The sequence below is a fragment of the Clytia hemisphaerica genome, unplaced genomic scaffold (genome assembly GCF_902728285.1).
Source record: "Clytia hemisphaerica strain Z4C2 unplaced genomic scaffold, Clytia hemisphaerica genome assembly, whole genome shotgun sequence".
NCBI classification, from domain to species: domain Eukaryota; kingdom Metazoa; phylum Cnidaria; class Hydrozoa; order Leptothecata; family Clytiidae; genus Clytia; species Clytia hemisphaerica.
The window spans coordinates 1,632,499-1,656,539 of NW_027104020.1; the positions used below are offsets into that span (position 1 = coordinate 1,632,499).

At 33.7% G+C, this 24,041-nt stretch overlaps 4 protein-coding genes across 4 annotated transcripts in view; 2 read left to right on the forward strand and 2 right to left on the reverse strand.

Annotated features, from left to right (window-relative positions):
* Positions 1–24,041, reverse strand: part of LOC136811513 (L-seryl-tRNA(Sec) kinase-like) — a 402,790-nt gene that overhangs the window by 170,845 nt on the left and 207,904 nt on the right. The gene's annotated exons all lie outside the window — the stretch shown is intronic.
* On the forward strand, positions 5–14,451 carry LOC136811483 (uncharacterized). Its single transcript, XM_067068099.1, has 5 exons — positions 5–121; positions 9,792–12,092; positions 12,682–12,942; positions 13,507–13,725; positions 14,018–14,451. Exons 2-5 carry the CDS (start codon positions 9,809–9,811, stop codon positions 14,170–14,172), a joined length of 2,919 nt encoding a protein of 972 aa, XP_066924200.1. The 5' UTR covers positions 5–121; positions 9,792–9,808; the 3' UTR covers positions 14,173–14,451.
* On the reverse strand, positions 14,559–17,219 carry LOC136811496 (sequestosome-1-like). The gene is made up of 3 exons (XM_067068118.1): positions 16,796–17,219; positions 15,290–16,554; positions 14,559–15,149 (listed from the first exon to the last, which is right to left on the reverse strand). Exons 1-3 carry the CDS (start codon positions 16,968–16,970, stop codon positions 14,925–14,927), a joined length of 1,665 nt encoding a protein of 554 aa, XP_066924219.1. The 5' UTR covers positions 16,971–17,219; the 3' UTR covers positions 14,559–14,924.
* LOC136811471 (exocyst complex component 6B-like) overlaps positions 19,861–24,041 on the forward strand; it is a 30,475-nt gene continuing 26,294 nt past the window's right edge. The window contains exons 1-7 of the mRNA XM_067068086.1: positions 19,861–19,982; positions 20,142–20,307; positions 20,631–20,678; positions 22,513–22,603; positions 23,046–23,091; positions 23,541–23,603; positions 23,711–23,792. Coding sequence (XP_066924187.1) covers positions 19,891–19,982; positions 20,142–20,307; positions 20,631–20,678; positions 22,513–22,603; positions 23,046–23,091; positions 23,541–23,603; positions 23,711–23,792 — 588 coding nt within the window. The 5' untranslated portion in view covers positions 19,861–19,890. The remainder of the gene's footprint in view (positions 19,983–20,141; positions 20,308–20,630; positions 20,679–22,512; positions 22,604–23,045; positions 23,092–23,540; positions 23,604–23,710; positions 23,793–24,041) is intronic.

The following is a 24,041-nucleotide window of genomic DNA, read 5'->3' on the forward strand; positions in this document are numbered from 1 at the left end:
AGTCAAAACAAAAAAGTCGAATGTTCAAGGAAAGGAAAGGCTTTCCTCAAGGAATTTTTGTGGATTTTCCTTCAGCATCTCCTCGAGTACACCAAATTTCAAAACAAATCACAGAAAAAAGGTTAGTAAATTACTATTTTTCAAATCACAGTAAGTGAGCCTATCGATTTAAAACGTAGAAAAGCAGAGAACTTTTTGCAAAAACCTCTTTGTCAGTTTGTCCTTTGTCCTTTTTTTGCTAATATGGGCTCTTCCAGTTATAAAAGTCTGTTCAGGGGTGAAGTTTTGAAAATTTTGACAGATTCTATAGAATTTTTAAGGGTTTAGATAAAGATATGAGAGGAATTTTGGTAGCACTTTGAACAATTGACTGGATTTCCCCAGGGGATGTCAATCGAAAAATTCGATTACCAAATCAATCAAACTTAATCGAAGCCAATCGAATGATTGATTTTCGATTAGCCAAATTGATCGAACGCCAATGGAATATCACATCATTTTTTTGATTGGATTTGATTACCGTTCGATTGGTGTTCGATTGGACGTTCGATAAGTTTCGATTAGCTTCGATTGCATATACTTTTCGATTGATTCGATTAGTTTGATTAATTGGAATTAAGCAAACATTCTTCCGCTAACTTCTTTTGGCGGGAAGGGAATTCATGGTGGTATCACAAAAAATCTTCCAAATTTAGCCCCGCAAAATTTAAACTTTGTAAAGTAAAATCGAAGTTGATCGAATGTTAATCGAAGTTGATCGAACGTTAATCGAAGTTGATCGAACGTTAATCGAAGCTCTTCGAACTCATTTGAAACCAATCGAATTTCACATGTTTTTCGGTTTCGATTAGAATTCGATTGGCTTTCGATCAATTTGGCTAATCGAAAATCAATCATTCGATGGGATTCGAGCGAGTAAATTCGATTAATTCAATTGGTTCAATTGGCAATCGAACGTTCGATTGACATCCCCTGGATTTCCGAGTGCTTTTTGAGTCTGAGAATATGAGAATTCCTGTCATCCATTCCCTACTTAGAGTCAAGTTACCAGTGTGCACGAACAGCCCCAGTACACGAACGAACGTCTTTGAACTTGAAAAAAACAACCAAAAACAAACTTCTATAGAACTTCCTTTGTGCAGCAGAATCCTCAAACTATCCCTTGCGATCTGTCCAAAACTTAAAATAAACTGAGTGCACTAGAACAATACTAAACCAATTTTGAACAAGGCCAAGTAAAAAAATCACGAAATTCGGGATTTTTGTAAACATGGCTGATCGCAAGAGGAAATGATTTTTATAAGAAGATTTGCGCAAGAAGAGTTCTGAAAATGACTTTCCTCTTTTAAAAACCTGTTATCTTCCATCACACAAAATTTCATTGAGACATGTTAATTCATTAATTCAAAATCAATAGAAACATATCACCATTAGTTGATTATAAAAAAGGGTCTAGTCCACAAATGATCCAAGTACAAAAATGAAGACATTGCAACGTCAAAACATTCGACAGCTGGCGATCTCAATTAAAAAAGAAAACACTACATTGCCGCGCTTTTCAATGAGCAAAACTTGAAAAAGAAAACAAAAAAATTCACGACAAGAAAATTATACTTACGAAAATAAACAGGTTAGTAAAACGCTAAAGCGCGTGGTTTTGAAAAGTTCAAATACCCCTGTATCATCTCGGAGGAGAGTTAATGTATTAGGGATCCTCAACAAAAAACTTTCGAATTTTTTATCGGCACTGGGCCGATAAGGGGTGGGGGGGTCCAACTACATACCGATAAAAAACAAGTATTGGGACAAAAATCTTTTCAGCCAATTTCTTTCTGGTTTCGTCCACAAACTCCACTGAAAGCATACGATTTCACTTGCTTTCACCTTTGCGCACAAATTCGCAACTTTAAAAGTACAGTTTTGAATTAGCTTTGATGAAAAAACTCTTTTTCATTGGAAAGCGTGCTACCATTTCCTTCGAAATGTTGCAACTTCATCGTGTCTTTTAAACTTATGTTTGATTAACAATATCAATGCGGGTATGAACAAACTCAATATTGGTGCAAATAGACAAAAACTCAACGAAGACCGGTGGGAAGGCAAGATCAACACGATGGTGGACATGATTGGTAAAAATTGTGTTTTCGAAGATATAAAAGTTAGTTTCAAAAAATTTTGGCAGATAAGACCAAGGGGACGCTGACATAAATCATAATCTCTACGACTTTTATTTTCTTCTCAACCACTTTTCATCCTTTTATTTCATTATTAGAAGATAAATTATTTTAAAAACATTAAAACATTTTAACATTATTTAAACCCATCATTCATTGCATATTATTTTCATTTTTTAATCCTAGATTTTATTTTTTAGTATTTCTTTATTTTTGTATTAATTTTTTTTTTTTTTTATTAATTTTTTTCTATATTTAAGGGAAAAGGTTTTGTAAAACCTTCTATGAATTATCAAATAGAAATAGAAATAAAAATAGAAAAGAGGGGAGGGGGTCTGAAGCTTATCAGCCCAATGCCGATAAAAAATTCAAAAGGTTTTTGTCGAAGACCCCTTACCTGCAAGCGAAGCTCTGTTTATTTCTTTCAAAAGATCGTTCGCACACTGGTTCTTGTTCGCGGACTGGGTCCAAATATAAATAGCGCTCGCTTTAACGACTTATTATTCCAAGAAGAAGCTTTCAATATAAAGTGAAAACAAACTGAAAGAAGGACTTCAAGCTTGTTTTAGAGATGGTCAAAAAGGATTTATGTAAAAACCAAAAGTAAGTGAGAAAAGTGAAAAATAAGTATGGCGTTCATGCACTGGGCACCCCCCTCTATATTAAATTTCTTCTAGAAGAGCCCAATGACCTCAAAACCTCAAACTTTCACTTATTGGTAATTGACTTATTGGCTAGCTCTAAAGCTCTAAAACAGCATCTAATAACATGAAAACCAAAATATGATTTTTCAATGGAAATCAAAACGATAAAGTGCACTTAATAACAGCACTGTCATCATTGACAATCATACAAAGGATTTTCTGTCAAGAGCCTTGTAAACATTCCAACAACTTCCATGGAAATGATATGCCATTTTAGCGCATGAACTGAGGATTGAGCCGAGAACGCCCTTAATCAGTCAATCATTTTCTCATGCGATGAGACTTTACGATAGTGCCGCAGATCATCAGTAAATAGTATTCAATTATCATTATCCCTTTATTTTCATTTCTGGAACTTTTGCAACAAAAAAAAGGAAAAATAAGTTGTATTTCTTACTGCTCTATTCACATACTGAATTTGAAAGGTCTTCTATGTGGGTTTTTTTTGTAAACTTCAAAAAACTGATTTTTGACAAAGTCCAAATATACTGTGAGAACTTAAAATTTTCAACCTAAGCTAAACCACCTAGTCCATCAGGTATTCCTTAGTCTAAGGAATATATATTTTTTAAACTCGCAAATGAACCTGCTATATATCCAAATCAATCGAACCGTTTGATTACCAAATTAATTAATTTTGTCAAGGTTTTCAATTTTGTTGACAACAAGAAATGTTTGACAAATTTGACAAAAAAACCCGTTCAACAAAGCTTAACAACAAGAATAGTTCGACAAACCTGGCAGAAACTCCTTTTGACAAAGTTCAACAACAAGAAAAGTTCAGCAAATTTGGGTAAATTCAGTTCAACAAAGATTAACAACAAGAAAGCTTCAATAACTTTGGCAAAAATTTTGTTTGACAAAGTTAGATACAAAAAAAGTTAGACAATAAACTCTGTTTGACAAGTTTGATCTTAAGGTTGCTATATCCACTCTGCGAGCAGGGCCAAGACCGCCAAGAGCATTCAATATAGTATCAAATAGTAGTAGAGAAATTTTTGCGCTGATTACACGTATCCTTTATTCAAGGATCAATCAAAACTCTTTTTCAATTGCTGACTTCTTTTGCGCCCACCTGCCAAGGCTTAAAAGGGTTGGATTATTCATTTCATAATGTCATTAGGAAAAATACTGTCTTCATGTACTCCAAGACCTGTATGTATTTAAAAAAAACAGTATTCTTCATTTTCAAATACATTTTCAATAAGTGAAATTTTTGTTCTGAAAATTAAAATTAAAACGATTCTCTACATTTTCAAAGGATTTCTTTAATTGTATTTCCAAAGAAGAATTCTTGCAGGAGTTTTGCACATAGTTAAACTTACTCAAAGGTAAACCTTTGTTTTGAATTTCAAAATAAAATTTTCAATTCCATATTCATTAAGGAAAAAGCAAGCCATTTTCCTTTGGAAATACAGAACAGAAATTTGAAAGCACAAACTTTTAAAGGAAATTTGAGGAAGGAAAATGGCTTCCTTTGTATTTTCCAAAGCAGTCCAAAGAGGACAAACAAAAAAAACACAGGTTTACATTTTCCTTTTTCCAAAGAAAATGGTGTACTTTATATTTTTGGAGGAAAGTGATTTGCTCTAGATTGTCAAACGAAATGCACAGTTTTTTTTCTAAGGAAAATTTTTGCTCTGTATTTTCAAAGGAAAGTGACTTGCTTTGTATTTTCAAAGGAAAATGACTTGCTTTGTATTTTCAAAGGAAAATGGCTTGCTTTGTATTTTCAAAAGAAAATGACTTGCTTTGTATTTTCACTGGAAATGACTTGCTTTGGATGAGTTTCCACAGGAAACTAGACATTTTAGAATTTTACAAAAAGTGGTCTTTTTAGAAAAACCATTATAATTCACTAAATGGTAAGTTCTAACTAAGTTGACCCCTAGTTTGAAAATTTTTTTGTGAATTATTGTGGTTGATATTTAAGGTTTTCTTGTGTTTTTTTCAACGTAGTCTCAAAATGTAACTTTTTGTTTGAAAAGGTTTATGTAGATTAGATTGTTGAAATGCTGATTAATATCTTGTAATGAAAATGTGATGGAAATTTTAAAGAGATGAGTGAAATTCTGTGGTTCGAAGTACAAGCTGAAATTATTTTTGAAGTGAAAATGGAAATGCTAATAACAATTGTTTTACAATTCATATAAGCATAGTGGCCTCCAGGGTTTGTTCCCCCCACCAAATTCTTGATTTTTTTAAATCTCCCCCCTCTTTTTTCCCCCCTATGACTCTTCAGTTTTTTAGTTTCCCCCCTCTTTTTTGCTTTCCCCCCAGAGAATTCTGAAAATATCAGTTCCCCCCATATACCCATATAAATTTCTCAAATGTCAACCTGACACAAAAAGTAAAATTTTGCTGCAAAAGGAATACTAGACAAAATAGAACAAAAATGAGTTAATGTAAACAAATATGCTTAGAAAACCAGACTTAATAAAACAACAATGAAATGAAAAATTAAAATCCTAAATGAAATCAAAACAAAGTTGATAAAGTTGAAGTGATTTCACGTTCCCACAACCAAATTTGCCAACTATCGATCTTTTCCCCCCTCTTTCCCCCCCCCCTTTACTATTCAAATTTTCATTTTCCCCCTCACACATCCAAAATTGGAAAATTGGTCCCCCCCCCTTTAGGGGAGGACACTATGAAAGTTAATTGAAATGCTCAAATGATAGCTTAGAATACGCTGAAATGTAAAAATACTTATATTTTCATATGTGGGAAAGTTAATGGTTAATTATGTCAAGCAATTTCTCACACTTTATATAATTTATATCCACAAAAAAACACCAGCCTGTTTAAAAGATGTGATTTCAAGGGAAATCTAACCTAGGAAGACTACTTTTGTATGAATTGACTATGATCTATGACTAAAGTACTTTTTGTGATGTTTTGTGGCTATTAAAAAGGAGGGATATTTTAAGAAGAACTATTTTGAGCCACATTCCTTCACGCAAGTCAATGAATTGAAAATAACCCATTAAGTTTCACACTAAAGTGAAAGTGGCAATCAAGAATAAATGTAGAATTTGAAATATTCCCTAAGATAGCTAAAAAATACTTATTAATGAATGAATATTAAATGAATAGAAATCCTTTTAGATCTTTAGATAGTAGATACCTACAAGACTTTGTCCAATTAAACTAGCAAAAAGCTTTTATTTTGATAACCAAAACCATTTATCTAATACACTCATTTTTTTCATAAGCATATGGTAAATTTGGGCTGAAGCTCACTATGCTTAAGTAAAGCTCAATTTTGAGCCTTGACTTTATGCTTAACCCTATGCTCGGTAAAAAGTTATGAAGGGGGAGAGGTAGAATTTTTTGCGCATTTTCCCCTCTCTTTAATCTTGAGAGAAATGAAGACATTCTATTGTTTTCGAATGTTTACCATATGATTTCGAATCTTTATAGTGTTGTGTTCATGTTTCAAAAACAGACTGCTAAACTTTCTCTCTTGACTTGGTGCTTTTTGATATTATATAGGGATTAATTAGTACCAGTTCTTCTTCATTCTTCTGTTATTTTCTGAAGTTTTGGAAATTGTGATTCTAATTTCAAAAGAAAATGGCATACTTTATATTTTTAGAAGAAAGTGACTTGCTCCAGATTGTCAAAGGAAGTGCATAGTTTGTTTTTCTAAGGAAAATTCTTGTTCTGTATTTCCAAAGGAAAATGGCTTGCTTTGTATTTTTAAAAGAAAATGACTTGCTTTTTGCTTTCAAAGGAAATGACTTGCATTTTGCTTTCAAAGGAAATAACTTGCTTTGTATCTTATCTTTGTAAAGGAAAATGACTTGATTCGGATCTTCAAAGGTAAATGGTGTGCTTTTTATTTTCAGAGGGAAGTGACTTGCTCCATATATTGTCAAAGGAAAGTGACGTGCTCCGTATTTTCTAAGGAAAATTTTTGTTCTGTATTTTTAAAGCAAAATGGCTTGCTTTGCATTTTCAAAACAAAATGACTTGCTTTGTGCTTCCAAAGGAAATATTTGTTCTGTATTTCCAAAGGAAATGGCTTGCTCTGGCTTGCTTTGGATTTTCAAAAGAAAATGTCTTGCTTTATGATTTCAAAGGAAATGACTTGCTTTGTATTTTCAAAAACAAAAGAAAAAGGCTTGCTTCGTATTTTCAAAGGAAAATGACTTTCTTTGGATCTTCAAAGGAAAATGGTGTGCTTTATATTTTCAAAGGAAAGTGACTTGCTCCATATTGTCAAATGTATTTTCAAAGGAAAGTGAAAATGTATTTTCAAAAGAAGAATAATTGCTTGGCCTGTTCTCAAAAGTTGCAAAAGAAAAACAAATACTAAATTGTATGGATTAACTTAAGGTATGTGTACACCTTTTTTCCGATTTTTTGTCAAAATTTTTTTTTTCAGTCAAAGTGGAAGAAAAGTTACTGGATTTCATTTTGGTAAAATCGCGATCTTAAAATCTTTTTTTGATCCAGAGTTATAACCATTTAAATTTCAAAACAAAGTTCGTCTTATGATGGATTATTTACTCAAATAATTGTCTCTTTCGGAAACAACAAAGACAAAAGAGAGAATTCAGCTGATGTTTATTCTCACCTCTATTGAATAGTAATATTTTTGACACATTTCACTGATTACTCAAATAAACAGCAATCATCTCCTTAAAAATTTCAAATTGATGTAGAAAAAAACGAAATTTTACCACACCATACTACTTTTAACGAAGTTAAAGTCACCCATAGCATTTAGATATCGACTTCATTCTTTTTTTATGAGATTCCCAAAAGATCAAACTTAAAAAGTGTCTTAGGATTTTATTTCTAACCGAGTTGTTTTTCCTCAATTTACAGATAACTGAAAAAATCACATTTAAATTTACTTTTTTATCAATATTTTTACAGAATTTAGGATTTAAAGAGTTAAAGTCAATTCTAAAAAAAATCCCAAGACACTTTTTTAGTTCGATCTATTGGGAACATAGTATCGAAATTATTTTTTCAAAATTCAAAAGCTATGGGTGACTTTAACTTCTTTAAAGTAGGTAAGGTTAAAATTCTTAAGATTTTAATTATATCCTGCCCAGTTTTTTAAATTCAGCTGAAACTTTTACCATTAGAAAGAGAATATTATTGGCTTTCAGAAAATATATACTTTTGATATATAAAAATTTGTTGTTCTAAAGATATGATCAATTAAAGAGAATGTGTCAAGAAAGGTGAACACATACCTTAAGCTAAGGCTACACTGATAGTTTTTTCAGGCGGCTGCAATGCAATTGTTGCATTGCAGCCGCCTTAAAATTGTTGCTGTCTAGCCATCTAAAAAAAGGAACCAGGAAAAACGTCCAAAAAACATTCGATTTATAATACATTCGAAATACAAAACATTCGAATTACAAAACATTCGAATTACAAAGCATTCGATTTTATTAAAAACATTCGATTTTCGAAGGTCTGACGTTCGAATGATGTAATAAGATTGGAATGTCAGATACATTGTCAAAAAAATTGCAGATTCTTCTGCAACAAAATCAGTTCAAACTGATTTTGTAGCAGACACTTGCAATTTGTTCTGCAATATTTTCATTGCGTTGCAGAGCAATTGCAGAAAAAATTGACGTGACTTGACATTGCAGCCGCCTGGAAAAACTATCAGTGTAGCCTTACCTTTACAACAGTAAGTTTTATTTTATTTTTGGAAAAGAAGAAGCTTATTTGTTTTCTTCACTGAGGCTACCATTTTGAAATTTGTTGCTGTGACTTCAGGTACCGTATTACTTCGAATAAACACCCGGGCGTTAATTTAATTTTTTCGATTTTAGAAGGGGCGTTTATTCAAGGGGGGCGTTTAAAAGAAGGGGGCGTTTATCAAATTATTTTAGTCTATAGTTGAATATTTAGAGCAAATATACCATTTGTTTTAGTTAATTTATCAGGATTTTAGTGCAAAATTTCTTTGGTTCAACAACTAAAATTGCATTGAAAACTGCTCTGGTTACAAGAAATGACTAAAATCTTCCTTTTCAAACCCAGTCAACACTGGTATTGAAGTATTAAAGTCACAATTTTCTAATGAACACCCCTCTCCTAAAGGGGCGATTATTTGAGGGGGTGTTTATTGAATAATTTTTCTTTTAGGGGGGGGGGCGTTTATTCGACGGGGCGTTCAAAAGAAGGTTTATTCGAAGTAATACGGTATTTGAATTGGTACAGAGAATGCTTGTAGAAATTTAATTTGCAATGTAATAATTCTTAATTTAGGTGTTTAGGTTAAACCCTTTACAGTTCAGTGGAAAAGTTTCGCTTTGTTGGTTCAGAATATTAAAAGGTATACAACCAAAGTCACTCTGCAAAGTAGTGAAAAAACCTGGGTGCCAGTGCCATATTTTCTGAAGTAGAGTCTTCATTTAAAACTCCATTCTCAATTAAAATACCCTAGGGGAAACAGTTATTTAGCAATAAATAAAAAAGTCGGAAAGTTTAATCATTTGATTCATAGAAACATTTATTACCTTTAATATTTACTCTCAATTACATCCAACTAAAATTAATTATAAAAGATCATTTGGAGGCGTTAATAGTTTTAAATGTTCATTTTATGCATGAACATGTTAGTAACTGGTGAAATAATGAAGCCTGGACTCGTTTACTTTTCACCTATAGCTTTAACAACATTTTTTCAACCAGTTCCTTTAAGGTCCATTTCACTGTGTCCTGAGCCAATGTTTTATTCCAAAAATTTGATTACTCCAAAATGTTAGTTTTGCAAAGTCAATTGCTTGATCGAACATTAGATCAGATTTGATGTGCATTGTTTCTCTAACAGAGGGTATAACAGTCCAAGTGATTGTTTGTTTTCTTTGAAGCTCAAGCAAAATTTGATCTAATCTAAGTTTAGCGCTCATGAATTCCTTCCTGCTTATTTCAGGTTTGTAATCAGAAGATATGTTTCCTGTTGTCGGGAAAGAATCTGGCGAGAAGAAACCTAAGAAACGAAAACAGAGTGGTAAAATGCCCATGAAAACAATAGAAACTCTTTCCAAAATGGCCAAACAATCTGAGGATAACAACAGTATCTATGATAATGCTGAAAGCCCAAAGCCCCAGTTTGGAGGCATCAAACATATTAAACTTCCAGAATTTCGGAAATCAACAGAAAAGGAAGATACAGAAGCAAGCTCTGTTTACATGCATGCTGGTCTGAAACTGGATGCATTTGATTGTTTTCATAAATCTTTGAATGAGTGTTTCTCTGGACGTAAAATGAGTGTCTCTGATGCTGCTTACATTTTGAAACAAATTTCACCAGCAATTATTATGAAAATTGTTAAAGAGAATACAGCTACTTCATCAAGTAAAACTTCACAGACAGAACTTGGTGATATAACAGAGACAGTTGATCTTGAAGGATCAGTCGATTTGGAGGTTAGTGAACTGACAAAGTTACAAAAAGATAATCAAAGAAATAGTTTCAGAAAACCAAAGAACATTTTAAAGCGTCCAGATGCATCACGTCCAACTCGAATGTTGTCACCTGGAAGCAATTCTTGCAGTCCAACATCAGCAGCTGTTCAAGCTCTCATAAGCATTAGTGCTCCATTGACTAATAAAACAGACACCACGACACAAAGTACAGGTGCAAAAGCTAAAACAAAACCAAGAAACACTAAAAAGGTTACTGTGACATTCCTTCCAGTTGCTAAGCCTCCCAAGGAGGTTCTTGAAAAGGTATTTATGCCTGTTAAACCTGAGGCTGTTATTAAAAACTATAATCAAGTTAATAAAGCAGGATTAGGTAAACAACCTGAGGTAGAGGTGGCTGAAGTTATGTCTATTCAGAGAAAACAATTTAATGAAAATATTGTCACTCAAAGTGAAATTTCTCCACAGATGGGGTTATCCAGTGTATACAATCCGGCTATTTCAAAAAATCTTACTTTAACTCAGTTGAAGTTGAATGAACACGCTTCATCCATTAAATCATCTATGAACTATAACATGTATAATCACAAGGAAAATAATGAGGATACGCTATCACAATTCAATTTGTTGCTAAATGCTCAAACATTACCAGTTGAAATGTCAAGCTTGTCATCACCGTACGGCCAGGTCCTTCATTCGTCTCCTATGCCAAATTCATCAATCACGCATCCAACTTACTCACAACAATTCTCAACCATTATGTCACAACCACAACAGAGCCAAGTTCAACCAACTATGATTCCACATCCAACTTGCCAGGAATCTCCTACCATTCCAATGCAAACAATGACTTCTCAAATGGCTTCGATGTCTCCACACCCCATGCAGCAGCAGTCACTTCAACCATCACCTCACCATATGCAACAATCTCCACATAGTATCCAACCATCGCCACATCAAATTCAACCATCACCAGTACCTGATCATCAACAAGTTCAAATGCATGCTCAAATGGTTTCTCCAACACCAATGGCAATGAATCAAGATCGACAACAACCTAATCCAAATATGATGAGTCCTACATTGGCATCACACCATCAACACCAACAGCAAACCTATACAAATATGATGTCACATCATCTGAGAACCATCCTACCAAAGCCTTTTGAACCGGCTTCAACAAATGTTGTTGCTACAACCTCTAACAATCCGATGAACACTAATGAGCAAATAGATCAATCAATGCGAACTGATGATCGATTCAATGTACATAATATCACCATATCTCCAAATCAAATGTTTGCCAAAACTGATTTAAATCTCCCAGTATCTGTAACACAAAACCAGAAAATTACCATAATGGCGTCAAACCCTTCACTTGCAAACATTCAAGCATTAATGGGGAATATTTCACAAGATCCCACTTTCCTTCAGCAGTTGGCTGAAGCGCAGCAGAAATCATTGATGACTAAAAATACAAAGTTACCTCAAGATGGGACTGCTCAGACACAAGTAATAGCCTCTGGAACGAGCAACAGCAACAAGAGATTCAGCGACAGTGGTGGAGGTCAACTCGAGGTAGCCTCTGCTTTGCTGAGCATGGGAACGGGTAGTGACTCCACCACCTTAGACATGTCTGTTTTAACAGATGATGATAAAATGACATCATTAAACACTAATCTAGAAGATTTGATTGAAGAAAGTCTCCGAGGAGAGCAATCAAATGTTTCAATCGCTTTCAATGATAGCGGAGTGATAAAAATTGATGATGTGGAAATCGACCCTAATTTACATGTTCTGAAAAAAGGTGAGAGCTTGACATTACTCCCGACTTTTTTATATTCAAAATTTTAATCGTGTACATGTTTTTTTCTAATAAGCATTGCACTTGTAAGCATATCTAGGCTCAGATATGGGGAAAAATTAGGCATATGGCAAGTATTACTTGAGCCTACGAAAAAATTTTTTTTCCTGATTTTGGTTTTTTTTGCTGGAATTTTACGGATTTTCAGTATTTCCCTAAATTTTTGCTTTGGATATAAGCACCCCTCAAGCATTTTTTCAGCCTTATTAAGCTTTCGACCAAAGCATCTCTGAGCCTGTTTTCGGATTTTTGTATGCTTATAAAAATAACATGGATGCTCTAAGACGTCACCATTCTCCAATCAGCTTGGATAATGAAGGTCAAATGAAGAATTAAATTACCAATTACCGTTCAAGACCAGCTATGCCAAGGCCCTGAATCCGACAAAGATATTTTGTTAGAGTTCATTATCAACATCAAGCTCAAACTAATCGATGCTTTTAAAAATTATCCTCTAACATAAAAATCGAGGCATTTTGAATTACACTAGACCTTGCGGAGCTAATAAGTATTTCCTTTCGTTTATTTCCAGACAGTTTCACATGTGGAAAATGTAAACGTGTATTTACTACAATCATGTACTTGGCTCGTCACATTAAGCGTGTCTGTCCTGATATGTCTCAACGTAAATGGAAATGTAACAAGTGCTCCAAAGCCTTTAGACATCCTTTTGGTCTACAACAACATATGTTTGTTCACACCGGAGAACGCCCATACAAATGCTCCCATGCTAGTTGTACTAAAGCTTTCTACAGTACAAATGATTTAAGAAGACATGAACGAACTCATTCAGGTATGAGCTTCTTAAAGTAATATTCCATTTTTTTTACAAGGATTTGCAAATGAATACCAATATTTCGATTTTTCAGCGACCATATGTGCTTCTCAGAAACATAAAACCTTAGCCTCTATAACAATTTATGTTTAATTTTAGACTTTTAATCGGGCTTGCCTGGCACTTATGCGAGATTTATAACAGGTGTTTTGTTTAACAGGATTGTGTACTGTTCTGTGCTCAATTTAAGGTGGTGTCTTATTGAATGAGGTAGTTGGTGTTTCAAAAGCGTTTATTTTTCAAAGAAATTTAAATAGAAAAAAATAACTTTTCAAAATAAGTTTTTTGTAAAAAAATGGAAGGTGCCATCTACAATTAACCACAGAAGAGTACCAAGATACAGGTGCTCCAAAGTGTTGCGTACCGAAATACCCATATTTCTAAGATTTTGACCTTGATAGGGTCTGTTGACACATCATTTTGGTCAACGAATTGTCGGGCCTCTTGATATTTTGTCTACTTTAGTTCTATTCATAGGTTAATCAGCAGGAATGATTTTCAAATCTTTATATTTTGTGACAGGTGAACGACCCTATGAGTGCCCAGAATGTCACAAACGTTTCTCAACCACGATCTCACTGAAAACACACTCTTATACGCATACTGGTGAACGTCCGCACAGATGTCCACACTGCATAAAAACCTTTGCTACATCATCCAAACTGAGTCGACATGTTGTTACACATTCTGAAAAACGTCCTTTTCCTTGTGACCAATGTCCAAAGACTTTCAACAGATCAGGTAAGACCATGGTCGTTTTTAGTTTAAAATTCGTTTTTTTTCAAGATTTGTTGTACTCTTGTAACAGACACGACAAAAGAATTGTACTTGATTAGAGAATTACTTTTAGATCTCATCATCATTTAGAAATACCTTCCATCACCGTTGGATCTGCTTACTTAATCTCTTAATCTCTAAATCCCGCTTACTTAATGTATTCGAACGCAAAGATTTTTCACCTGCATGGTCTCTTTTTCTCACTAGCCAAAGAATCATATGATATTTTGTAACTCAGATGCTTTTGAACTTTCAGGTGATTTGCGAAAACACTACGAACAACATTCAGGAAAAACGCAGGAACTGGTACAATGTGACATGTGTAACAAGTCTTTCGCTACTTTGCAAGGTTTGATGCGTCATAAAGCTACCCATAATGCTCAACCACCGCTCATTAAAGAAATTCAATGAAGCAAAAAGAATAGTTTTGTTCTTTACCATAGATGAGGATTTCATGATAGTTTAGAAAAAGAATTTCTGAGTCGAGAAAAACTTCCTATAATCCTTTCTGCACTTGTTTGAAAAAGGAATCAAAATCTTAATGGACCAGAATGGACGGCTTAAAAAAGCTTTATAAACTTGCTTGGGAAAAATTGAGAAAATATCGTAGTTATTTTCAAAATGATACGAATGTTTTATGTCCAATATGGAAAATTTGTTGTTTTATTTTATTTTTTTTATTACAATACAAGATTTAAAAAGATATATTTAAACTGTAAATAAGGTAACATAGTATTATTTTGTAAAAAATGACAAAATTATTAATTATGATATTATTATATACTAAAATTATGATAAAAACAAAAAGAAATCAATACTAAATGAATATATGGATACAAAACTCTGACAATAACCTTTTAACCCCTTACGGAAACAAAATCACCTTAGTGGATAGTTTTAATTTAAATCTCCTCTATTTAGCTTCAGATACCCATAAACACAAATGATAAATTCTTTCTCAAAAAGACTGAATGTCGTTATTTTCCCTGGATTATTCGTTGGACGCTTATACAACACTCAGCTATATCAACTTATTTTATTATTGTTGACAATAAAAATGTTTCATGTTTTATAGCACAAAACAAAAATATATTACCAAACAATAAAGGATTAATATTCAACATTACAATACAATAATCGACTTGGTTTCATTTCGTGGTTTCTTAACAAGAAGGATTTAATGCTTCAAGGACACGATCGATGCTCAAGTCTTTGGAGACCAACAACTGTGAAAGCCATCCACCATCATTGTCGAATCCCATGGCAAACATTTTGTCCAACGCTTTATTCAGATTCTTTTGGTATCGTTCTTCTTCTGTAAGTTGTGGTTCTTCATTTGTTTTATCAACGAAAACAAACTCATCTGGTTTTCGTGGCTCTTCGTCATCCTAAAATGATAAGAATTTTAAACAGTGTTAAGTTTTGCATGATTCAATGGGGCGATGGTGTTCAATTTCGATTTAAGAAATTCCCGTTTTGTTCAATTTTGAAGACAACTTTTTCTTGAGGTGCGAAAAAAATAACTTACCTTGTTATTTGAAGTATTTGAAGTAGATGATTGACTTGGTTGTTGGAAGTTGAACATTCCCTGCAACAATGTTTCCAAGCCTCCTTGTATATTTTGCTGTGTTTCATTTGGAATGCCAAATTGCTCTGAGAAATGTTTCACCATATTCTCAAGCTCATGTTTGAATTCTGTATTTTCTTCTTTTGGTTTGGATGTTTGACTCGATGTCTCAGTTGAGGTTTGTTTGGATTCTTCATCAACTTCAACTTCGTCTGAAATCTCAACCTTTTCTGGTTCTTGTTTTTGGTCCTCGTCATTGACTTCGAAGTCGACGTTTTGTTCGTCGGTTTTCTCTTCTGTTTGTTGTTGAACGTCTGTTTCCATTTCAGAAGATGCTGAGTCAGCTTCATTGGTGGAGGTTTTTGTTTCTGCTGATTTTGACTGAGTTGATTCCTCACGTGTAGAATTTTCTCTTGACAAGAAAGGTGTCAAGAAGTGCCTGACGAATTCTTCCTGTAGTCCAAAAGCGGATGCCAAGTTTGTGGCGAAATCTTGTTGCTCTTGTTGATCGCTACTTTTCTCATCGGCACATTTTTCACTGTTTTGTTGTTTCCTTTCTTCACACTGCTCCTTCAAGTCATCAGAGAAAGAAAAGAAGTAGCACTTGGCAACTTCGGGATCCAATCCAAAACAGCCAGCCAAATTTGCAACAGCTTCTCCAATTGACTTCTCATCGGCTGAGTTTTGGGAGCATGATCTTTTGGCTTCAGGTTCTTGGGGTTTTTCTTCCTCGCCGCATCTTTTTCGTTGAGCTGGACCACACGAGTATGCAAACCCACCAAAAGGTGATCGACGACAAAACATTCCTGGGCCTCTCCATGGTCCACCAGGACCTCTCCATGGTCCAAATGGGCCACTAAAAGGACCTCGTTGGTGACATCTTGGACCAAATCTAGGATGTCTTGGACGGCCACCAAATTCTCGTGGTGATTTGATAACCAACAATTCGTGGTTCGCTGGATGTGTGTTCTTTGATTCACAGCTGGAGCACAAATCAAAATCAAAACAAGTAGTACACTTGAATCGAATTCCTTGAATCTTGGAATCACAACCATCACAAACTACACCAGGGTGCTCTTTTCCTTCGCCATCATTGGTTGATTTTTCTTGTTCATCTTTTTTCACTTTGACAAATAATTTGAGGCATCCATTTGATTCGAAGATTGAATCCCATGCACAAATCAATTCGTCATTTGATGAAATCGTCAAATAATCACCATCAGTATCTAAAGGAAAAAGATGTGATTTAGAAATCTTGCTCGTTCCTCGGTCACTCATTTCAAAACGAGTGATTTTGTGTAGGGTATCATTAGAGCCGCATATTAGAGCTCTCCAAATTTATACGACTTTTTCGAACTTTGAATTTTTAATGTACTCTTGCTTTAATTTGTCCGAAAAATAATCAATATAAATCAATTTTAAAACGAATAATAGATGGTCAAAACAAGTAATATTAACTCTGCTTACCTTTCCAGTAAATCTCGAAATCTTTTCTCAGTAAACTTGGAAAAACTCGTCTGATTTTTGCTCCGAGATAATCAAAGTTTGAGGCGACGTCAGTCTCGATGGTAAACTTTCTGATCTCTTTGGTGACTTGATTTTCGATGTAGTAAACTTTCACTTGATATCCATTTGAACTCATCTTGATTTTGTTTGTCTAGTTGATTCTTCAGATGATTTGATGTGAATTTGATTATTTTTTATTTCTTGCGTTGCTTCTTCACTTTGAGTAACTGCTAGTTGCTTGTTGAATTTAGTTTGAGATTGGAAGCACAGCCTCTTATATATATTTTCATAGAATATTTGCTTCATCATGATGATTAAGGACAGAAGTCTCTAGAGTTCTTTTCTTCAATAGAAAACCCCAACTGCTCAAAGAAAACTATTCACCAAAATAGCCATATTTGTTTACATTCTAGAATGTTTTGATATTTAGAGCCGTGACATTTAGCATGTCTCGATATCCCCAGACAAAACAAAGAGATAATCGAGGCTCAAAAATGGCGGATCGAAATGACTCGAATTTTCTGGAATTGGGCCATTCCAGAAAAAAAAAATTACCCCCCAATGGACGACATGGAATTTCCGTAGCAAATTGCTTTCAAGAAAGTCTGGAATTTCCGTAACAAATTTACAAAATACCTATCAAAACATTGGAATTCCGTTACTGTAACCTAAAAAAATCATGGAATTCCAATACTTTAATGCAAAATTAAGTAAAATTCATGGAATTCCGATACTTTCTCTTTAAAGTTTGCCTGGAATTCCGTGCCAAAATTTATTTAAAAAATTGATGTCATCCATTAGGGGGTAATTTTTTTTTTCTGGAATGGCCCATTATCCTCGGATTATTTACCCTCATTCGCCTTTTAGCCTACGAGGTAGAATTTATTTTTAGAATCTTCTTCAAACAAGCATCTATTTAGCGTGTGTCTTTTTCAAATGTTCCTATCTATTCCACGATTGTTCTAGAAAAAATGGGCAGAAATTAAGTCTCCTTTACTACGCCCTGTTTTCTAAGTTTTTTTTTACAACAAAATGGTTCAACATTTTTACCTGTAGGTTCCTTTTTCTGGTTCTTTCCTGGTTGCTTCAAAATGCAGGACACAGGTCAGAGTTGACAGGTCAGCTTTAATTGCTGTAAAATACAAAGAAAACATTTGAAAAACACTTACCGTGAAGTCAGGTGACTTGCATCAGTGGAGCTGAGGGAAACTTGCATAGCCATCAAATGACTGACCGATGAAAGCAGCAAAATTTCAAAAAAAATGAGTTACGTAGCTTCGCTCGCAGCTCTACTCTACCATTTTTGTTTTGTTTTAACTTTGTATTTTAATGACTAGCCAGGTCATTCATTTTAGTAGGGCTATGGATGTTAGCCTCCACTGCACTTATGCAAGTTACCCGATCTCACGGTATAATGCAATGGGCAATTCCAAAAGAAATTTGTTACCCCCCGTCAGACGATGTACACCCTTTTTTTTATAAGAATATCTTCTATAAGAATATCAGGGTGAAAATTGGTCAAATCGTAAGAATACCCTAAGAATACCCTTTAGGCCAGTGTGGAATTGGTGCAAAGGCCACGCCGAAGGCGTAAAGACGATATTGAATTCCTACGCCGTAGGGGAAAATTTTTTAACGATGGAAAAATGAGAGCGCCGCAGGCGCGATTTTTTCAGCATGGGGGTTCCTAGGGTGAATTTCACAGAATTTGATAAGAATACAGCATTTTGTATTTTATACCTAACCGAAGTCATTTAATTAACATAACCTCAAATTATATAGCAAATGATACGCTACTTTCCTCACCAGGTAGACTTTCACACCGCAAAAGGAACAAATCTTTGCAATGAGGAACGCACGTGTAAATGCTATCGCACGCGTGCAAGCGTCTGAACACAGATATAAAAAAGTCAGTTCTTTCGCAGAAAATTATGAGATCTGTTATGGGACCATTCAAAAAGTACGTACGCTCAAAATCGGTAAAAATGACCACCTCCTCCCCCCTTGTACGCTCTCGTACGCTTTGGCATTACCCCCCCCTTTCGCGTACGTATGCTTTTGAAATGACCCCCTCCCCCCCCCTCAAAAAAAATTTAGATCGCATTAAAGAGTCTATACAAAGGTAAATTAGGGGATTTTGAGAAAAATTAAAATAAGTTCAACTTCTGTTTGTCTTTGTTGATGATATAATCAGAAGATCTAACCAAACTTTGACTGAAATTTCATTGTATTGAAAAATGTCAAAGTGACGTAACTTTCTACCTGACCCCTCTCCCCCTTGTACGCTTTCGTACGCTTTTGGTAGTACCCTCCCCCTCAGAGCGTACGTACTTTTTGAATGGTCCCTATCGACACTCGGTAACTTTGACATGTCAATCAATCATGTACATCGATAAGTAATCGTACACGCTGGAAAAAGTCTCTAGAGAAAAACAACACAAAACAAAAATGGTGTCAATATGTGAGCAGTGTCTGTGTAATTAAATTGTTAATTACTTCTTTAAATTATGTACTTTTAATATGCTGAAAATTTGAAGTCTTTCACTCAATCTGGCTGGGCTCTACAGGCCCTAAAAGAAGGTGTTAAACTCAAAAAGTGCAATATTTGCCTCGATTATTCAAGAATTGGGATAAATGTTGAGAAGAACTGTTAATAGTCCCTGGTAGACAAAATTGTTTCAGGAACAAAATTAAAACCCATGTGATCTATATATAAGCGTTTTTGAGCTTTTTCTTAAGTGTTTGGCTGAAATGCTCAACATTTGCTCATGGGTTGGATACACTATGGTTCTGCTCATCGGGTTGGTTTTTCACTATTACTATGAAATTGAAACCAGTGTGATGGGTAAATTTGACTATTGTCCAATATTGTCCTTTATCTCTATTTCAAAGTTATGGATATTTGGCCTAGTGTGCTGTTTAGAGACGATGATGATAACTCACTATTTATGAAAGTAAACACCAACAAATGGTACAATTTGGTAAAAATTTGCGGCAAATAATTTTCTTTTATTATTTCTAGATAGCTAATAATAATAAATAATAAAAAAATCACAATGGATCCTATTTCAAGCAATATAGAAAGTAGACTGGATACATTAATTGGTGAAATAGAATCAAGTGATTCACCCATTGGACCTGTGTTAAGGTATATATAAGTTTTGATGTTCATTTATAATTTTATTGAAAAAGATTGTTTCTTTGCTCTTTGGACTGATAAATGTCTCCAGAGTATTGACAATTTTAGCTTTCAGGTTTTTTTAATTCTAGCTCAGTTGTAAATATTATACTTGTATTTTCATTTTAGATCAGTGTATGAGAGCAGCAATGAATCTGATTTTCTTCAAAAGTTAAATGAACATTCAGTTAATCATGAGAAGGAAATAGAACGAATGTGTAATTTCCACTATCAGGGATTTGTTGAATCTGTCAATGAGCTTATTAGAGTTCGCTCTGATGCCAACAGATTAAAGGTTTGAAACTTTTTTACATGACCATGTAATATTGTTTAACTAAGAATTTTTAAGACTTTTTCAATGAGTAATAAACTTTTAGTCATGGCAGAGGTCCAGCGAGGCAAAAAGCACCATTTGTATTTTCTACTTGGTTACTCTAGAAAATCTTCTCAATAACATGAGCTATTCTACACCACTGAATGTTTGTGTTTTTTGTTGGTTTAAAAAATTAAAATATTGTCTGTGTATTTTATTTGCATGAAATATTTGTATAATCTTTTAAGGCATTTAAATTGGCTTTACATTCTGAAGGTGGTAATGATTTTTCTTTGAATTTTCAGATTCTTGTGAAAGATGCAAATACAAACTTTAAAGACTCTGGTGAAGCTGTAAGATATCTTATACTACATTTTTTAAATATTGTTTTTCTTTCAATCTTTACCCAGGAAAAAGTGAGTAAATCAACTGGGTGTGAAAGTACACTTCGCACCTTGGAATCTGAGCCATTTTCCCAACCATTTTGACATTAGGCAAGCACTTTTTTATTTATTGGTTTACGGATCCGCCGACGTTATTTTTGCCAAAATAGAAAAAAAATAAAATAGAGATTTCAAAAATTTTTATTTACTTTTCCTCCTCCAACCTTAAAAAAAGAAGAAATAATTAAAAAAACCTTTACTTAAACAAGAAAAAGAAGAAAAAGGGAGAGGAGGTTAAATGATCTAACAGACAGCTGTGCCATATTCTGCCAATATAAAGATACTTTGATCCTTCCCTTAATGTGAGGGAAATTCCCGATGGAATATAAAAAATAAAAAGATGTCATTTAAATAAAAACCATCGAAATAAAAGTAGAGAAAAAATAGAATAATGAAACAATTTTTCTACGAAATTGTTGATAAAAACAGTTTAATAGCAGAATTGTTTTTTAATAAATTTCTTTTATTTTCCCTAATATACATTGTTCTTTGTCCCATTTTGAACAAGTCAGGATTTTTTTTAACTTCAAGAGTACATTTTTTAGGAAATTTCATAAAATTTTAATTTTATTATTTCCTCCGATTTCAGATTTTGAAAAAGAAAACAAAAAAAATTTAAAACATCAATTTTATTTTTATTTTTTTTCCATCCTCCTGTCCAAAACTTTTCCTCATAATGTCCGTAAACCAGAAAATAAAAAAGTAATTGCCTAAATATCTACTCTTTTTTTCTCTTTTTTTTCTTTTGTTTGTGTACTTTGATGAGGTCGAAAAATCGTATTTATAGTAGGGGGAAATTTGTAAAATCGCTCGATTTTTTTAGTCAAAGCACTTGTTATACGTTTTTGGAAAGCTAAGGGGTAGGGGAATCAAAATAACTTGGGTGCCAATTTTTTTTCGGACACTTTGGTGTGATTTTCGGACAAATACGACGGTCTCAGGCAAAAATCATAGGGTGAAAAATTAATGAAAATTTTAGCTTGAGAAAACGGAGACCTGTTGTATATTTTTGGAAAGCTCTCAACAAATTAAGATTAGTGATATATTGCGAGTATAGGTGATTTCAGTACCTAACTCGAGATATTGAGCTTCCGAAAGCGCAAAAACTGGACAAAACAACTGTTTCTGGCTGAAAAAAACACTGAAAAACACTGTTTTTAAGGATTAATATCTCGAGTTAGGTAAAGAAATCACCTATACTCGCAATATATCACTAATCTTAATTTTTTGAGAGCTTTCCAAAAATATACAACAGGTCTCCGTTTTCTCAAGCTAAAATTTTCATTAATTTTTGACCCTATGATTTTTGCCTGAGACCGTCGTATTTGTCCGAAAATCACACCAAAGTGTCCGAAAAAATATTGGCACCCAAGTTATTTTGATTCCCCTACCCCTTAGCTTTCCAAAAATGTATAACAAGTGCTTTGACTAAAAAAGTCGAGCGACCTCAAAAAAACGAACAAATTTCCCCCTACTATTATATGAAAATTTTATTTAAAAAAAAAATTGGCTTACAAATAAAATATTCAATGAATCCAACAAGACACGTCACAGTGGTGTTATAGACTTAAAATATAACATTATTGACATTCTTCACAAAATTGCCTTCTTTATAATAAAGTTTTTAAAAGAGTACAAAAATCAATAGAAATTTTTAAATTACTTACAGTAACACACCTACATACATTACGTACACCTAAAGTAATTTAAAGCAGTATTAGCTCTCAAATCCTTCATTTTTTAGCTCTTGGAGAAATTGCAGGAGTTATCAGAACATCGTGTAAGAAATAGGAATATTGCAGCTACCATTGAAATGTTGAGCATGTGCATACCTGGTAAGAATAAATTCTTGGTCAAATAATTTTAGTTTAATGATCATAGATTTTTCAACCCATAACAGGAATTCATCTTTAAATGTTCAAAAAGTATTTCATTGCCATATTATTTCTTGCGCATATTTGTATTTTTACGCCAATTTGTAATACCTCCGCCAATTTGTAATAACTAAATAAATAAATTGAAATAAATAAATTCCAAATCGCCAAATTTCGCAGGGAAGTACTACATTTCTGCGCAGCTCAAAAATTACAAAACTGTGCAAAGGATATTACAAATTGGCACATGTATTAAAAATTGGTGCAAAAAGTATTACAAATCTGCGCAGCTATTATGAATCTGCTTAATTATTGCAAATCTGTTTCAACGCCATATGAATTTATAAGAACAAACTGACTGGTAAGTAAAGTGCGATTTTATTGTTATTTTCATCTTTTGCAGTGTTAGATATGTATGCAAAGTTGTATGAACAGAAAAACACGAAAAGGTATGTATTTTCATAGTTTCTACCCCCCCTACATTTAGGGGGGGGGGTCTTGGGCTTTGATAAACCAAAAGCAAGGGGGGAGTGTTAAAAGTATGACTTTCCTAAGGGGGGTTGCCAGTTAAGGGGGGGGGGTCTTCTTACCTAAGGGGGGTTTTCTTAGATAAGGGGGGATCTTCCTTGAATTATGTGAAATTTCAATTTTTTTCTTTTCCAATGACTCTTGTACAATCGTTTCATTTATACTGATTTTCTAAGGGGGGGGAGGGTGTGAAATTTGAAATGAATTTCCTAAGGGGGTTAGCACTTAAGGGGGGGGGGTCCTCTTACCTAAGGGGTAATCCCTCTAGAAACTATGATTTTTTTAGTTAATTGATCTTCAACAGATGTGTCTATTAAAATGTTTTTTTTATCAATTGTTTCTAAGTCACCATTTTTTCTTTAATTTCTAGATATTATCCAGCATTGAAAACTTTGGAACAATTGGAGCACACACATCTTGCAAGAATCAAAAAGTAAGATCTCGATTCATCATGGTTTAGGTTTTTTATTAGGAATATATACAGCTGTCTTGTTAAGTTAAGTTAATTTTGAATGAAACACTTTATTTGCTTTATTTCAGTTTTCGGTTTGCAGAACTAATGAACAATGAGCTTCCAAAAATTAGTGATAAAATCGTAGACGCAGCTAAAGAAGATCTGATGGTAATGTATTTACCAAGCCATGCGATAATATCTTCGAGTTTGATGAGAATATATTTTTGACCTATTTTAATATCTACAAAGTTTTCATTTAGAGATTTAGTAAATCATTGTTTCTTTACAACGGATATCAAAACAAAATTGGCATTAGATCCTTACTTATGGAATCAATAATTAATTTCCTAATAGGAAATAACTTATTTTGAGAACTGGTGGATAAATCTGACAAATTTTTCAAAATCTTGATAATAT

Coding starts and splice junctions, on each gene's coding strand:
- LOC136811483 (XM_067068099.1), top strand. CDS start 9,809: ATGTTTCCTGTTGTCGGGAAAGAATCTGGCGAGAAGAAACCTAAGAAA. Junction 12,943..13,506: donor ACATGAACGAACTCATTCAG/GTATGAGCTTCT, acceptor ATTTTGTGACAG/GTGAACGACCCTATGAGTGC. Junction 13,726..14,017: donor AAAGACTTTCAACAGATCAG/GTAAGACCATGG, acceptor TTGAACTTTCAG/GTGATTTGCGAAAACACTAC.
- LOC136811496 (XM_067068118.1), bottom strand. CDS start 16,970: ATGAGTTCAAATGGATATCAAGTGAAAGTTTACTACATCGAAAATCAA. Junction 16,555..16,795: donor TTTCGAGATTTACTGGAAAG/GTAAGCAGAGTT, acceptor TTTTTCCTTTAG/ATACTGATGGTGATTATTTG. Junction 15,150..15,289: donor CAAATACTTCAAATAACAAG/GTAAGTTATTTT, acceptor TTATCATTTTAG/GATGACGAAGAGCCACGAAA.